The 17,862-nt window shown below is 36.5% G+C and overlaps 1 protein-coding gene across 1 annotated transcript; it reads right to left on the bottom strand.

Annotated features, from left to right (window-relative positions):
• Positions 1-622: 622 nt before the first annotated feature.
• LOC147516102 (transcription initiation factor TFIID subunit 5-like) lies at positions 623-8,120 on the bottom strand. The gene is made up of 10 exons (XM_086593162.1): positions 7,888-8,120; positions 6,382-6,459; positions 6,170-6,267; positions 4,678-5,059; positions 4,147-4,255; positions 3,881-4,033; positions 2,852-2,950; positions 2,689-2,758; positions 2,480-2,557; positions 623-1,137 (listed from the first exon to the last, which is right to left on the bottom strand). The coding sequence occupies exons 3-4, from the start codon at positions 6,224-6,226 to the stop codon at positions 4,772-4,774; spliced, it is 345 nt and encodes a 114-aa protein (XP_086449288.1). The 5' UTR covers positions 6,227-6,267; positions 6,382-6,459; positions 7,888-8,120; the 3' UTR covers positions 623-1,137; positions 2,480-2,557; positions 2,689-2,758; positions 2,852-2,950; positions 3,881-4,033; positions 4,147-4,255; positions 4,678-4,771.
• Between the last annotated feature and the right edge of the window lie 9,742 nt (positions 8,121-17,862).

The following is a 17,862-nucleotide window of genomic DNA, read 5'->3' as shown; positions in this document are numbered from 1 at the left end:
TGTACTGCCACAGATGACGTCATCCATAAGAAAGGCATCCATCTAGCTTCTATATGTAGGTTGTGTGGACAATAGTGTGAGAAAGTTGTGTGGACAACAATGTGAGAATCTGATAGGAAATTAAACAATTTAAATAAATATAATAATACTCACAAGCGAACAAGGTCTATTGTAATAGACACAGGCGCCACAATTGAAATATAAAGTCTATTTAACCTAATCCGAATAATTGTGTATTTGTTTGGAAATTGATTAAACTATTAATTAAAACTTGATTTAACTAACTATGAAAGAATAAAACTAATTAATTGAACTATTAATGGAGAAAACTCAGGGATGTTGAATCCACCTTAAACCATTGTTTGTATTCTTAAAATCAATTCCAAAGTTCCATAATTTATACGAATAGCATGAGGAAAAAATAATTCTAACTTTCTCAATAATGTAAACATACGTGATAAATCTTAGTTAACATGCATCTTCTAGAAATTCAACACTAATGATCAAAATCAAAAGATTACTCATTTTTTTACGGTACGAGTAATATCCAACTTTGACAGTAACAATTAAAACAAGTTTTATCTCATAGAGACAACTATCAAACTATAATGGATACGTAACATACAATATGAAAGATAAAGTTTTACTACTAGATGTGAACTTGGAAGATTTGTTTGAACATAAATGTATTGAAAATCATTGAAACTAATCTTAAAACACAAAACATTAGTCTAAGGCTGCCCTAGACTTAGAATTTAGCTACACATAATAATAAAGGAAAAACAAGGTTTAGAAGAACTCATGTCAACTATGGCGATCTGCGGCTTGACTTCTTCTCCAAGTTTCCTCCTCCAAACTCTCAACCTCTCCTATTTCTACTTTTTCTTTTCTTTCTTTCTTCTCTGCATTCCTCCAGGCTCCCTCAACTGTTGGTTTCCATTCCCTTTTATAAGGGTTTGATTAGGGCATGCACGAGTTGGAACATCTTTAGGAAGGTTTCCTTCAGTGTTTTAGTATCATACTCCTGTGACCAATAAAGATCTGTACACACTCTCCACTTTGTACATCCCACAATCTCACGGTCTTGTCACTAGAACCAGTTGCAATGTAGTTGCAATTTGCATGCCACCGGACACACTAAATCATTATAACAAATAACAATTAGTTAATGATTCAATATCATATTATGAGAACGCCAAACTACCTTGCTTCTGCATAAGACCTATTTTGATAAAATGTGCACTAAGTTGTGGTTATTCCATGAGGAATTAGAAAAATCAAGTGTATGCAACCAAGTAAGAATCTTGTAGATACAGAAGACCATCTTTACATGAATAAATTGTCCAAAAAGTGATTTTGTTTCTCTAGAAGAAACATAACATAACAAGAAAATCCAAGCTTTTCCTTGTCACTCTCATATCCAATTATTTCTTTCATCTTTTTTTTAACTATTTTAACTTCTTGGGATGTCCTACTCGCAACAAATTTACTGTGTGTGGGAGTGTGGAACTATAAGGGAGAGGAGATAGTGAACCTGAACGGTTACTTTCTAAAAACCTATTTTCGATGTAAGAAACTTGAACTAAAGACCTTTGGTTGTTTAGATTTGATGAGGCTGCCATCAGGATTCACAATGGGTCAATGGGACCCCATAAGCGTATCTCCAACGGAGGGTGTAGAGTTACACCTCCACATAGGTGCCACTAGAATTTTACAACTCCTTCAACAGTCTAATGTAAGTCTAATGTACAGTATAAAAATATCCACACCACCTAGGTTCCAGTGGGAAATTTAAGATGACATCCCTCTTTAAAACACAAGCGTCACTTGGAGTGAAGTCGTAGTCATGATTAAAGAGGGATGTCACTCCTAGTGACGTCCGAACTTATTTTACATTATTAGAAATTACTAATTTTAAACTAGACGTCACTCTAAGTGACGTTCGAGCTTATTTTAAGCTGGCGCTTCAATCCTAGTGATGCCCGGGTCTTTTATTAATTTGCATCCGGGTTGAGAATTCTCCACTCGATCTATTAATTTTTAGCTATTATCTACGGTTTGCATCCTTATATGAAGTTTTCTTAGAACCGAGTGTCCATAGTCCATATATCTGTGAGTATGCATGTGTTGGCTTTTAACTATAAGTGTGCATGATTTCGTTATAAGCGTGCATGCATTTCTGTATACACTACAAGAAGTAACACTTCTTCACTTTTACACTGAATTTTTTTTATTGTGTGATTTCCAGATAACCCATCTGATAATAAGTAAGATTTAGATTCTAGAGCGCTTGCATCTGAAAGATCATACTCCTATTCCTTGCATCTATAACCAAAAAAAAAACACTACTGACTTTCCAACTCAAAAACTATAAACACATTGCATAACTTCATATTTACCCTATTGTTTTAACTTTTAAGGATTGCACAACTTTATCTTCCCTCTTTCTAAACCAGAAATTTTTAGCAGAGATACATACCTTGTCCAATCTTTGCCATGTCCCAAGATTAATGAAATTCCCAACACATGTAGCCTTATTCGATGATGTGCCAAATCTCTGGATGTCATTCAACATTAAAATGTTTGATAACTAGACTGTTGACTCCAATAACTGGGCCTTTGAAGTGTTAGGCCAGTATTCTACTTCTAAAAAAGAAAAATTTAATTTGAAGAGGAGGTTAAGAGAACCTTCAATGAGGAATCAGAGAATCCACCAGTAACTAGCGATCCATCCTAAGATATTGACGAACAGTTCAAACTGGAAATAATATTTGAAGTAAGCATTAGGAACAGAAATTAGGATGAGATAGATATATAGCACAGAAATGTTCAACGGCAGTTAATTAATTACCCATTGTGTTAAGAAATGAGTAAAAACAGACTGATGGTAGTACCCAACTGCACACAATTTCTGAGGTCCTCGAGAAGTAAATGTTATACTTCTGTAGGCCTGAGAAGAAGTAATTTAGGAAAGACAAAAATGAGAAATATTTGCATTTAGGTTTAATTGAATTTCATAGGACACCACACTTTTTTTTTGTAATATAGAGAAAACATTTGCAGACATTCTAGTTAACACATTAGAGCAATACAATTCCACCAGCAATAGTAACACACAAATAAAATAAAAATAAATAAATAAATGCTTTTAAATTGATCTCATTCATTAAAAGTTTTAGAATATAACTTAAATATTAACTTCAGTAATGACTACACTTCAATATGAAAGGTATTTATCTTTTTTCTTTAGATTACCAAGCAGTGCTAGACAATCTATTAATTCTTGTATCGTGATAAGAATTATATCTGTAAAAAAAAATTATCGTCAGAATCTGTAAGGATCCCTCAAAATAGGCAAATATGTGACAAAAATAACAAAAACAAACTATCTAGGGCTCTTGAAATACTTGAGTAGAGAATCAAGGAATTCTCTGCCTGTCGGAGATCAAAATGTATATTAAAAAAAGTCAATCATCAAACAACTAAAAACTAACTAAAGAGGATATAAGGAGAATTTTATCTGATTGCTTTCTATTTAGGGGGGGGGGGGGGGCCGGCGGGGAGGAAATGAATGAGCGTGAGGGGTAGGAAATAAAACCTGTTTCATTTCCATCCCTCTTTCAATGATTATGACTTTTGAATTAATCAGGAACAAGTATCAACAATTTAGTAAAGTCAACAAACAATACTTGGTAACAACAGATGCAAACAAATCTATACAAGAAACAATACATCCTCGTAATATGCCACAATAACTTGAACTTTGAAGTGTAGTGTCCTTTCAGACAAACATAAGGCTTTATTTAGTGAGCAATTTCAATTAGGCAACTACATATATTAATAAATGAATGAAGTTGAAATAGAAGAATTGGGGGAATACAATATGGGCAAAGTAAGCTCTGGTTTAACTCGAGGTGCCATGGATACAGTGTTGCTCTCAGAGCAAACACTTTTTCCTGTTGTACCAACGATCTTGTCTTTTTTCAACTTTTTAACAGATATTCCTTGCTTTCCACCATCCCCCTAATTTCTTCTGGCAAAGAACAAAAGAAGAAATTTATTTATGAACAGACCACAGTGGAAAGTTGAACTAGAATCGCTAGAAGTTAAACTATTGTCAAATTCCCAAATTAATCAGTGAATTACCTTGTTTTCATCCACATCCCCCTCTTTGATTTCGCCTTCAGTTTTTCTCAGAATCGGACAGCAAACTACTCGCCTTCTCTAGACGATCTTCAATAAAATCTACAAGCAACTATAAGGAAACAGAAAATGATAAAGGATAAGACAACTGCATTTTCAAACCAATAAGTCCATTTGATTCTTCCACCGGAGATTTTTCAAACAGAAAAGCTAGTGTTTAGATAACAGACACTTCACAACTTTTTTAACATGATTAAAATGATGGGAGTCGATGTGTCTTGAATTCTTCAGCAAATTGTAATACACAGCCTTTTCCAGTTTCACAAAAGCATGTTGTTAAACAATATTTCTATAAAAACAAAGTCAAAGATAAAAAAAAAACAAGATGTTTTAAAATTGAATGACAAAATGGAAACATCAGTCTGAAGTTCCAGTCACAGGTATAATCTCTAATTAACAATTCAAATGCCCAATGCTCCATATTTATTAAATATCAAAATTCTAGACTATTAAATATAATAATTTTAGACTCACCCCCCAACGTAATTCTTTCTCATTTTATCTGCTTTGCTGTATCTTGACCCAACTAATATTACAAAGATCAAAGATCGCCAGAAATTGAGATAGGTCATTCAGAGAAACTGTCAACAAAGAATATGATCATATGAGTACAAGGATTCTTATTTAGCATTAAGTCAAAGAAAACAAATGAAGAAATAGTCAATACTGGTATCGATGAATGATAGCAAGCCATACCTTGAAAGTTAATATGTTCATTGATTATTCCCAGCATAGTAATTGACTGTGTCTTATGTAGATATTGCAGCAGAAGCTCATAAGAATACTGACGATGAGAAAATAAACAAACACTTAGGGGCCATTTGTTTTTGCCTCTTATAAGACCTTGAGGTCTTATAACCTCTTATAAGATGTGGCCCAGTGATTTTTGACATTTTTTTGGTTTGTATTTTTGCCTCTTATAAAAGGTATTCTACTAGAAATGTCTTATAAGAGGCTCCAATTCTATAAGTACCAAAATTGGATCTACTTCAATTCTATAAGTCTTATAACTTGAAAAATGACTCAAACACCCCCGTCCATATACCCCTAACCTTATTTATCTCTTCTTTCTTTTTCATTATCTTCTTCTCCAAATAACTCCATTGCCCTAGCCACCACCGGCTACCACCACCACCACCACCACTGCCGCCACTACCACCACCATCATCACCTCCACCACCATTATCACCGTATTATTAAGACTATCACCACCACCACCATCGTGCTATTAAAACCACCACCACCACTATCACTACCACCGTGCTATTAAGACCAATATCATCACCTCCACTACCACTACCATCACCACCACTACCACCGTACTATTAAGACTATCACCACCACCACCACTGTGTTATTAAGATATCCACCACTTCTACTACTACTACTACCACTACCACCACCATGTTATTAAGACCAATATCATCACTTCCACTACTACCACCACCGTGCTATTAAGACTACTACCACCACTGCCATTTAAAGTAGTTTTCTAAAATCGATATTCTAATTATCAAAATTGATTTGAAATCGAAAATCAAACTATATCTTTGTTTCAAATTAATCTATTCATGTTAAATGTGATGTAAAGTAGGGTTATATTTGTCAAATAACCATCTATAAGATGTTATGTATTTGTTTTTTCTATTTTTACAAGTGCTTATAAGAGAAACTTAAAATGAAAAACAAACCACTTTATAAGACCCTCTTATAACACATGGTCTTATAAGACCCTCTTATAACTTAACCCAAAAAAACAAATAGCCCCTTAGTAATGACAAGGATTAAAACACACAAAACGAGAAGAGTAGAATGACCACCTACCAAATCTTTATGTTGACCTTGCTTTGCCTAAGAGCAAATTCCATCGCTGCGAGAGAAGCAGCAAATAAACAGAGAGTCAAATTACCACACGATGACAAACTCAAGAACGACAGTATGAAAAATGTCAAGCACAATAACCAACCTCAAGATGAGAGGGGCAAAGTACGCCTTCCAATTTCTGCAGATCACGCAAGTGCATCAGCTCATGGTCTTCACGGAAGCTAATAAAGAAAGTTCATGCTGAGAAGTCCACAGGTATTTGCATGAGAAAAAAAATGAAGTTAATAAACTTACAAATTAATCCGGAAGTTCTAGTCTCATACAAAGAAGAATATGGAATCGAAATAAGTATACCTTCCTCGCCATACCCTTTGCCACTAAATCCATAAAGCAATGGATAAATACTGGATAAAGCACACATAGCAACTCATGCTGCAAAATCAATACATATGCTATGGTCAGTAGCATATCCGGAAAATCAATAGTAAACTGCGCAATAGAAGGTAATTTGGGACTAAAAGAAACATTTACACCTATACTAGGGTTATGAGTTCCAGAATAAACATCATTCACCGAAAATAACATGTATGAATGGCTAGTGAATTTGTAATGCAATCAGAAATCAAGAGTTGCTGACTTCATTTCCACTAAAGCAGTGCCTCTTTACCTTGAAAATTTTAAAAAGTCATGGCGTAGTTTATTTTATTGGATCAGACATTATAAAAAAACAAATAATAACAAGGCCCTAACCAATAACGAATAATTGTAGGGGTATTACAGGCAGCAAAAACATATGGAGTTTATGCAGCAAAGCGAATCCCCAATTTCACTCTTGCACAAATTCATATTTAGGCAAATATGTCACCAAAACAATAAGTGGGTGTTTGGTTCTCATTTTTTCAAAAAAACTTTTATGAAAAAGTATTTATTCTAAAAACAGTTTTTCAATAAACATGTTTGGTTGTGACTTTTCTTAAAAGCTATTTTATCAAATCAGATTTCACACTATGTTTCTCGATATATTTTGGCATATCGTGGCATAAATCACTAAAAGTCTAAAAACATCGGGGAGTTCATTTGCCTTTAGCTCCAAAAGTGTTTCCTTCAAAGAAAAATAGTTTTTTAACTAAAAAACAAGTTTTACCTAATTATCATAAAACAAGTTTTGGGACCAAAAGTGTTTTTGGATGAAAAACTACTTTTTTTTTTTTAAATAGAAACCAAACACATTTATTTTTTCAAAAATGTTTTTTCACTAATAAACACTTTTTTAGCAATAAATAAATAGGATCCAAACACCCCCTAAAGTACAAACACACAAAGCCTCAGTATATGTGCACAAAATAGAAATAAAGGAAACGTAAGGGGGTGTTTGGATCCTATTTATTTATTGCTAAAAAGTGTTTATTAGTGAAAAAACATTTTTTGAAAAAATAAATGTGTTTGGTTTCTATTTAAAAAAAAAATAGTTTTTCATCCAAAAAACATTTTTTGGTCCCAAAAACTTGTTTTATGATAATTAGGTAAAACTTGTTTTTTAAGTTAAAAAACTATTTTTCTTTGAAGGAAACACTTTTGGAGCTAAAGGCAAATGAACTCCCCGGATGTTTTAGACTTTAGTGATTTATGCCATGATATGCCAAAATATATCGAGAAACATAGTGTGAAATCTGATTTGATAAAATAGCTTTTAAGAAAAGTCACAACCAAACATGTTTATTGAAAAACTGTTTTTAGAATAAATACTTTTTCATAAAAGTGTTTTTTAAGAAAAAATACTTTTTTGAAAAAATGAGAACCAAACACCCACTAATGTTTATTGTTTGGTTGGGGAAAAAGCCCGCGAGGCCATCAACGCACCCTTAAAATTAATTAAGGGAAAGCTCTGACCGCGGGCAGTCTTCATCGCAGCCTGATAGCACTCTCGGACAGGCAACGGGTCAAACCCAAAACAGAGCAAAAATGAGGTGAGAGAATTGCTACCAGCCTTAGAAAAGGAGTAACAGATTCGGACAACTCTGCAAACGTTTTGAAGGAAAGAGAAGGTAACACAGCTAGAGAGGCCATTGCTGCAGATAAGATCAAGTAGTGTTTGTTTTGACTTTGGGTTTGGTGTTGCTTTTATAATGGGTAATGGGTTCTACATTTATTACGTGAATTAAGGCATATTGTGAAATTGGGCCATTTCCAGCCCAATAGCCCATAAATTGACACGGACTGGATTGGGCCGACTGGATTATAATGCGACCACTCTTAAGAGCATTCCCAGTGAAAAAGAAGAGAATGTGAAAATTTTCACCTCTTTTTTGTTCAAATCCCGTGCCCAATGCAGAGGTGAAAACGATGGTAACTATTTTCCCAAGTCATTACCAAGGTGAAACCTTCAACCGACATAGTGGCTAAGTTGTGAACTTCGGACGGGATGTTAGATTCCGTCTCGTGTGTTTTTTTAAAAAAAGTGGGGGTTTTTTTTTTTTAACGGAATGTTTCATTCCATCTCGCATGATTTTTCGACTTTTTTTCGTTTTTTTTTTTAATTTCAGACGGGATGTTTCATTCCGACCGGAGCGTTTTTTCAATTTTTACGTCCAGACGGAATCTAACATCCCGTCCGAGATTAATATTCACCTTTACATTGGGCAGTTTCACCTTGCTTTTCACCAAAACGGTGATAAGAGGGGGAAGTACTGCCTACGTGGAGATAATAAGAGGGGGAAAATATTGACTTGCATTGGGAATGCTCTAATAACAACGGAAAACCAAAATTCCGGCTAAAGCTTCCTGGCACCATGGCAGGGCCCAGGGACTCCTCACTATTGGGGCCTCAAATGTCAAGGGGAGTTAGGCACACTATAGCACTCCAGCTTCCTTTCACGTGTTTGCTTGTGCTACAAGCTCGAGTTGCTAAAAGTATGTTTGGTTGGGTCAAAGTACATACACATTATTAACTTAAACGTGGAGCACCATTGTGAATTGACCTTGTTTACTTGGGAAATCTTGTAAAAATCATTCTTCTACTTCGACAATTTATTAGTTTACACAAATTTATAATTAAGTGCTAAAGAATGGATAGATATTCGTACTAAAGTGCATAGGCCCTAGGAAAAATGGCTAATCAAGGTGAACTTTGGTCTTGGCTAGTTCGACACTTCGACCCAGCTGCCTAACTACTTTTTTTTTTTTGAAGAAGTTAGGGGTTCGACAGACCCCAACCTGTATTAATCATAATCTTAGATACATTCTACCTTGCGCATCCTTCATTACAAGTTTAGTTAGGGCACCATCCAAAGGAGGGTGGAAAAACAAAACAGAGTCATGTAAGACATTACATAGCTTTGACAAAGAGTCAACTACCCGATTAGATTCCCTATACACATGTTTGAACTCAACTATTTCAAATTGATCTTTCAAAGCAATAGTGGAAGCCACAATACTTAGGCAGTACCAAGGGGGCTCCTCTTTGCCTATGATCGCCCCGAACAGAACAACACACTATGAGTCAGACGCAATCATTATTCTTGTAGCTCCAATGTCTACTGCACACTTTATACCAGCTTTAATGGCTAAGAGCTCCTGAATCATAACTAACTTCTTAGCAAAACTGCCTGTGAATGCGAGTTTAACTGCCCCTGTTTCATCTCTAATCGCGCCCCCAAATCCATTTAATTCCTCGGTAACAGACCTTCACTATTTATCATCAGCTTACCTAGTTTAGGCCTAAGCCAAGAGCACCAGCTGGGGGGTTCTTTTGTGTAAAAGAGACTTGTATACCGATTTTATCAATCAGCAGTCTTGCTGCCACGGTCTTAGGAACTTCCTTCAGCACAGTTTGTAAATAGAGCTTCATCTCCTTTTGCACTTGCTCAACAGTTTGTAAAACTTGATCTTCAGTGCGTTGTTGCTGCTGAAATCTCCTCGCGTTCCTTTCTTTCTAGATGGTGTAAACTGTAGCACAACCAATTGCTTTTATGATTTCAGATTCCATAGTACCGGATTGACATAACCGCAGCAGGTTGTACCATTCAGAGGTTGAAGCTCTAACATAACTGCTCAAACCCATCCACCTCTTCACTTTTGCCCAAACTCCTCTTGTAAACTGGCAATCACAGAACAAATGTTTCGAATGCTCTCGTGAGGAGTTGCAAAAACAACAATTCGACTGGGTTAATACCTTCCTTTTAACCAACCTGTCCTGGGTCGATAATGCATTTGCAAAGAGCTACCACCCTGTAAATGAATGCTTTGGAAGAACTAGCCTTCCCCATATTAACCTGTACCACTTCACCTTGTTTCGGATCTGCTTAAGAACATGGTATGCTGACTGGACAGTGAATCTACCCGATATTGTTGGAGTCCAAATTACTTGGTCTTGAGAAAGTAGAGGGTTCAATGCAGTACCTTCTATTTTCCTCTTGAGCTCACTGTCAGGCAAACTGGTAATGATCTGGTTCCATCTCCCATCTGTAATAAGCTCACTCACAAGAGCATTATCCGGAACATGAAGTAGTTGTACTGCTTCTGCCCACTGAATTAATGAAGCGTCATGACACCATGGATCATGCCAGACATAGGTCTGCCCACCCTTCGCTATCTGGTGCCTTACAAACTTTTGAGTTGCTCTCCTGTGTTTCAAGACATTTCTCCAGACCCACGAGACATCAGTTGGTACTTTCATAGTCCAAAAGTGTTGGTTTCTGATATGGTGGTCAACTGTCCAATTAACCCATAAAGAATCTTCATAGCTCGCAATTTTGAATAGCATGCCACAGTAGGCAGCCTTATTCCATGTCTTCGGATCCACAATGCCCAAACCACCCTGATTTTTACCAAGTCTGAGAGTAGCGTGACTTGACTTGCATGATGCATTTTAGAGTTCATGTTTGGCCCTAACCAAAGGAATCTATTGCAAATCTTTGCAATGTTCTTCAAAGTTCTCTTGGGTAGGATGAAGGTTCTCACCTAATAGACATGAAGAGAAGAAAGGACAGATTGTATCAATTGGAGTCTTCCATCATGTGTTAGAGACTTATTCTTCCAATTTGATATCCTTTTTGTCACCATTTCGATCAAAGGCAGGGATTCTTTGATTCCCATTCTAGAAGCAGTGAGAGGAAGGCCTAAGTATGTTACCGGCGGCTGAACTAGTTGCACTTCCATGATATTTGCTAACTCCTGGGCTTCATGTTGACTCATACTACCCGCAAGCAGTGTAGTCTTATGACTATTCAACCTCAGACCATTGCATGCAAAGAACTCCTCAATGGTATTATTCACAGCTTGAACTGTATTGGGATCACCTTTACAAAACAACAAGATGTCATCTGCAAAGCTAAGGTGTGTAATGCTCAATTTCTTACATATAGGGTGGTAAGAATATTCCTTAGCTGCCACACTATTTCTCAACATGCCACTGAGCACTTCCATTACTAAGACAAATAGATAAGGAGAAAGTGGATCCCCTTGACGAAGTCCTCTAGCACCAGCAAAGTATCCTTGAGGCATTCCATTTACTAAAATGGAGAAAAAAGGTGAAGAGTAGTACATTTTAGTCCACTCAATGAACTTATTTGGGAATCTAAACCTTACCATCACCATCTCAATAGTTTGCTAACTTACCGTATCATATGCTTTGGTAATATCAATTTTGATAGAGCATCTTTTAGTCCCATGAGCCCTCGTGTATCCTCTAATTAGCTCATGAGCTAGTAAGAGGTTATCCTGAATGGATCTGCCCAGAATAAAGGCGGATTGCTGCATGGAGATAATTTCAGGCATGAATGGCTTCATTCTATTAGTGAGCATTTTGGAGACACACTTATAGAGAACATTGCAGCAAGCAATCGGTCGGAACTCTTCCACCCTGGATGGTGTTGCACATTTTGGGATGAGGCACAAGTGAATTGAGTTCACTCCTCTATGCATCGACTGAAGAGAGAAAATAGAAAGAATAGCTTGAACAAACTCATCTTTCACCCATTGCCAGTTCTTCTTGAAGAAAAAGGCATTGAACCCATCAGGTCCTGGGGCCTTATTATCCTCCGTCTCAAACAGAGCTTGTTGAATCTTGGCCTCTGTAAAATCCTGTATCATAGTCTCTGCTTCAACTGGATACATAACCTTAGAAAAGTGAAGCCTCTCAAGAAAGTCAAGATCACAGCTAGCTGGAGATGGTTGTCCCAATAAGGTCTTATAGTAGTCAACAAAAGCTACGGAGACTTCTTCGTGTCCTTCCCTTCTAGTACCAGTAGCGTCATTAAGAGCCCAGATCAAATTTTGACCCTTTCTCTCTTTAAGCATCTTATGGAAAAACTCATTACATTTATCTCCATATTTCATCCAGTCACATCGAGTACGGTGCCTGAGATCCTCCCCTTCCATGATGATAAGCTGACAGAGGGTTGATCGTGCTTCTTTTTCCCTAGTGCATAATAGAACATCCATAGGATTACTTTGCTATGCTTTCTGTAGATACTTGAGTTCCTTCCTAACTACCTTAGTCAAGAAAAGTTGATGTTCACAAGTTAGTTCCTATTACATTGGAAATTAGGGCCCCAATAGGATGTAGACAATTTTAGTAGTAAGAAATTACCGTGAAGGTATAAAACTAAAGAACAATGGGTATCCTTCAAGTAAATTATACAAATAACAACAAAGTCGTAGTCCAACAATGGCTAAACAATGGCTAAGTCAACAATGGCTTCCTCCTCGGCTGAGTGAGAAAACACCCCCTTAGTGAGACGTCCTCTTCTAGAGAACATCCACCTTTCTCCCTATAGCCTCTCCCCTTCTACCCACAATCTCTACCCTATCTCTCTCAACCTCTTTCCCCTTCTGCATATAATCTATATCCCATCGTTTACTTCAAGTCATTTCTTCCACTCCTCCATATACATTATTCTGTGCTATTAATACTAATTTTTTTCTAGTTGTACCTTCTAGTTTTCTTCTACGTTTTTTCGTTTTCTCTCTTCCTTTCAGGTTATACCTGGTGATTGGTGGGGATGTCGCAGTCAGGTAGCTCAAGTAGTCAGTTCTTGAACGACGAATTAAGTCCGGAATTTATTTTGCCACTAAATATTACTTGCAAGCAACAACCTCTACCTAAGCTCCCCGCTATTGATGATTCTATTGTAAAACTTTGGAGGCTAAAAGCTTATGGCAAACTCATCACTCACAAGACATTTACTGAGAACTATATTGCTCAACAATTAAAAATTCAATGGGATTTCTCAAACTTCCAGTTTTGTATAGTCAAAACAGGGCTTTTCCTTTTTGATTTCGACACAAAGAAGGAGCTCGATTTTGTTCTAAAAAATGGGCCTTGGATCATTGGCGGCCATGTCATGTCCTTCAAAGCTTGGTAACAAGACAAACCTCCCAAAAAACTCAACTTCTTTGTTATACCCTTATGGATTCAACTTTTCAAACTACCTTTGGAAATGTTTACTACATAAAATGGCAAACAGCTTGGGTCGTCCATAGAGGAGGTTCTATCAATTGATCCCCAACAACATTTTGATAATGACGGATTGATGGAGCTTATATGCGAGTGCGAGTTATATTACAAGCCAACCGTCCATTACCAATATTCGCAGAAGCGCAAGATCACGCTTATAACATATTATCCTTTCCAATCAAAATTGAAAGACTTGAAGCTTTCTGCTATGAATATGGTTGACTTGGACATGAGAAAACAGCTTGTACTGCGAAGGAATCAATAAGTTGGGGCAAGAACCTCATCAACAAATGTAGGTACACAAGCTAGCTCAAAGGTGGTGTCGCACCTAAGCTACACAAGGATACACCGATGCCAAGAAGGCGAATGCAAGATAAGTCTATCCAACCTGAAGTAGTGGATCATCACTTGGATGCTCAATTGCCAAGTGGTTGTGATTCCTTGATAACCAAGGAAAACCAAAATATTCTTGCATCACCTGATCAATTGTCACCTGAACATGGAAATCCAATTGTTCCATCAGTTAAGGATTCTGAAGAACACTTGGCAGCAGTTTTATCTCATGTAGTATCAACGTGTGACAATTTGGCTGTTGCTGACCCACTTTTAGCTGAAAATCTGCCACGTGGTGAGCAGGAAGAAAACCAAAATCTTGAGGTACATCTTCTGGCTCGACAAATTGATGCTATGCAAACCAATGAAGTAACTGAGGAGAGAATCATTGCTCCTGAGGAGATCCAGGAGTTGTCATGTCTTGCAACAGGAATATCAAAAGGTAAGGAACCACTTATCACACCACCAACATTCGTTAATACTGGTAAGGAACCACTCATCACACCAACACCATCATTTAATACCCAAATACATCAGACAAATACCATGCATATTAATAACTACCAATTTCTTAATCTCACCTTTTCAAAAGGCCTTTTTTCACTCAATCTACCTAGAGACAACAATTTTATACCTACACAAGCCTCATCCAGTTCCTAAGTCCAGCCCCTAGATATCTCCCCATCCAAACCTTTAAGATTCTTTAAAAGACGTCCTAGAAACATGTCTTCTTCCCACATCACAAGCAACTCACCAACTTCGGTTCCCACCCCACCACTCCTCTCCCTCACTTCTCGTAAGCATCCACGTGATGGCAAAGATCACAAAGTTGTTACTAAGTACTCTCCTATGCTAAAAAAAAGGAGACTATTTCTCACTCCTCAAGATGCCATTAATTCAAAAGTGGTTGTGGACATACCATGCATTGTTATGGAAAGCGAATCCAGTGATAGTGATGCTGATGAACCTGATCGTGGCAATGCTGTTGCTGCATGCAAAGAACTAGCTACTTCGAGCAACCTTGAACTGCAATTCCCTATCAATCCTCAGGTACATCTCACACCAGATTCCCTTCCCTACGCATTATCACATTATTCTGTTTATCCTACCCAGGTTTCTGTGCATCTCAACCTTTTTGACATATTGAGTTACACTAAATGGCCACCTCCATCTCCTCTCTAAAAATAGCTGCTTCTTGGAACTGTCGAGGGAGTAAAAAATGATCTACAATTAACTATATCATGCAACAATTCAATATCTATAAGTTTGATATTTGCTACATTATGGAAACTAAAGCAACGGATACCGATAATAAACTACGTACTCAAAACCTACCCTTTACAAATAAGTTTTTCCTTCCCGTTGTAGGCCTAAGTGGCGGCCTCTGGCTCATGTGGACACCAAATGTTATTTTAAAAATTGTTTTTTCCTCTCAAAACATTATTCATGCCGAGATCTCTTTTCCTAATCACTACCCATCCATTCTTTTTGTCTCTTTTATTTATGCTCCGCCACAACCAAAAGATAGATTTGTTTTTTGGAACCACCTATGTAAACAACAGTACGTACTTTATGTAGGATGCTTGGCTTATGATTGGTGATTTTAACGAATTTTTCCATCCTTGGGAAAAATTTGGAAAACCGTTTCGAAATATAAAAACCTCAAATGAGTTTGCAAATTTGGTTTATGCTGCAAATATCAATATCATAGGTTTTTCTAGAGTCACTTACACCTGGTCAAATAACCAAAGTCTCCTCAGTTTAACAAAAGAGCGGCTAGATAAAGCCTTTTTCAATGAACCAGCTTTTCAACTTTTTCCAAATGCTTCTATTTTAACTTATCTGATTATTCATTCTGATCATAGTATGATCCTTTTTTATTCCAATCCCAAACAACATAAAACATGGAAACCTTTTTACTTTCAAAGTGCTTGGACTCATGATCCTTCGTACAAGGAAATTGTCAAAGATAATTGGTCCTCTCTAAACCCACCCAACAATTTTTTCAATAACTTGGATGCGGTCAGAATAGGTCTCTTAAAATGGAACAAGTATCACTTCAGTAAAACTCAATTCGAGATCCAACACCTTCTACAAACTTTAAGCCAAATCCAATTAACTACTCCTTCCTACAACACTCTCGCTCTGGAGAATGAGATGCAAACTAAAATTAGTGAGATTAATTTTAAGCAAGAAGCCTTTTGGAGGGATAAATCCAGGTTTTTAAAGCTCTCTTTAGGTGATAATAACACTAAATTTTTTCACAATGTAACCACTGGCCGGCGAAATCAGAATAAAATTCTAATGACAAAAGATGAAAATGATACATGGTTAAATAACAGGACAGACATAGGTAATCACATTGTTGATCTTTATCAAACACTATTTTCTTCTTCTACTCCCACCATTCCTGATCATATTCCATATATCGATCATCTTATTACTGACCTGGATAATGATTTGTTAACTCAAGATCTCACTTTATCTAAAATACATGCATATCTTTTTGCTATGGATCCAGGTAAAGCTCCTGGACCTGATGGTTTTACCCCCTTATTCTATCAAGATAACTGGGATTTGATTAAAACTAATCTTATGGATGTCATCCAAGACTTTTTCCAACATAAGAGTCTAATTCAAACTTTTAATCACACTAATATCACTCTAATTCCTAAACTCCCACATCCTAACAAAGTTAGTTCTTATCGTCCTATTAGTCTATGCAATATTGTATATAGAATTATCTCTAAAATTCTTGCTAATCGGCTAAAGCCTTTCTTAGATAAATTGATCTCTCCTATGCAGTCTGCCTTTGTTAAACAGAGGCAAATATCTGATAACACTATCATTTTACATGAGATACTGCAATAGCTCAAACGAAAAAAAGGCATACATGGAAGTATGACCATCAAACTTGATATGCATAAAGCCTTTGATCAACTTGAATGACCCTTTGTTTTTAAAATGCTGGAACAATTTGGTTTTTGTCGAAAATGGATCAATTGGATTGAGACTTGCTTAACTTCTACTTCTTTCTCCATCAACCTTAATGGTTCATCCTTTGGTAAATTTTATGCATCTAGGGGCATTCGACAGGGGGATCCTTTAGCTCCTTTTCTCTTCATTTTATGTTCAGAATTTTTATCGAGGAAAATTTATGCTCTTTTAACTTCCAAGCATATTCATGGCATTCATATTTCTAGATCATCTGTACCAGTAACTCATCTCATGTTTGCTGATGACTATTTCATTTTAATGCGAGCTAACATAGCTGAAGCTCACCATATTTTAAATGGCATCAACCAGTATTGTGCTATGTTTGGTCAATCGGTCAACATTAACAAGTCTTCGCTGCTGTTTAGTCATAACTTGCACCATAAGCATAAGAAGCTCATCTCTAGGATTTTCAAAATTCTGTTAACTAATACTAGCAACTCTTATTTAAGTATTGATTTTAACCCTTCAAAACCCAATCATATTAGTACCTCTAGGATTATGAAAAATGTGTTATCTAGGATACAAAACTAGAACACAAAAATTTTGTCTATGGCTGGTCGAAGTACTCTCATTAAAAGTGTAGTGTCTGTTATCCCTGTTTACTCTATGCAAACTAACTTGTTTAATAAGTCTTTTTGTCACAACCTGGATATGATAAGTGCTAATTTTTGGTGGGGGCATAATGAACATGGCAGTAATAAGTTGCATATGTTAAATTGGTCTGCATGTTGTAGTAAGAAAAGCATGGGTGGGGTAGGTTTTAAACAGTCTCTGTATCAGAATAAAACTCTTATATATAGCTAAGCTGTGTTGGAAGCTCATGACTGAGATTGATTTGTTATGAGTTAAGATTATTAAAGATAAATACTTTCGACATGTTTCTTTCCTACAAGCCAAGAAAAGTAACTTTGCTTCGAAGTAGTGGAAAAACATCATCAAGATAAGAAATGACATCTCCTCTCTTCACTATTGGAAATAACAAACGGACAAAACATTGATATTTGGGAGGATAATTGGATCCCTTCTCTGCCTTTTAAGAAACCTTTTGG

Source organism: Coptis chinensis, chromosome 2 (assembly GCF_015680905.1).
Source record: "Coptis chinensis isolate HL-2020 chromosome 2, ASM1568090v1, whole genome shotgun sequence".
In the NCBI taxonomy this organism is placed as follows: domain Eukaryota; kingdom Viridiplantae; phylum Streptophyta; class Magnoliopsida; order Ranunculales; family Ranunculaceae; genus Coptis; species Coptis chinensis.
This window is presented reverse-complemented; position numbering and strand designations above follow the sequence as displayed.

Bases quoted from the DNA above. Each gene is read 5' to 3' on its own strand.
- LOC147516102 (XM_086593162.1), bottom strand. From the start codon at position 6,226: ATGCACTTGCGTGATCTGCAGAAATTGGAAGGCGTACTTTGCCCCTCT. The intron at 5,060-6,169 runs GTTGGTTATTGT...TTATAAGAGGTT, and splicing joins TTTGCCCCTCTCATCTTGAG to ATAAGACCTCAAGGTCTTAT.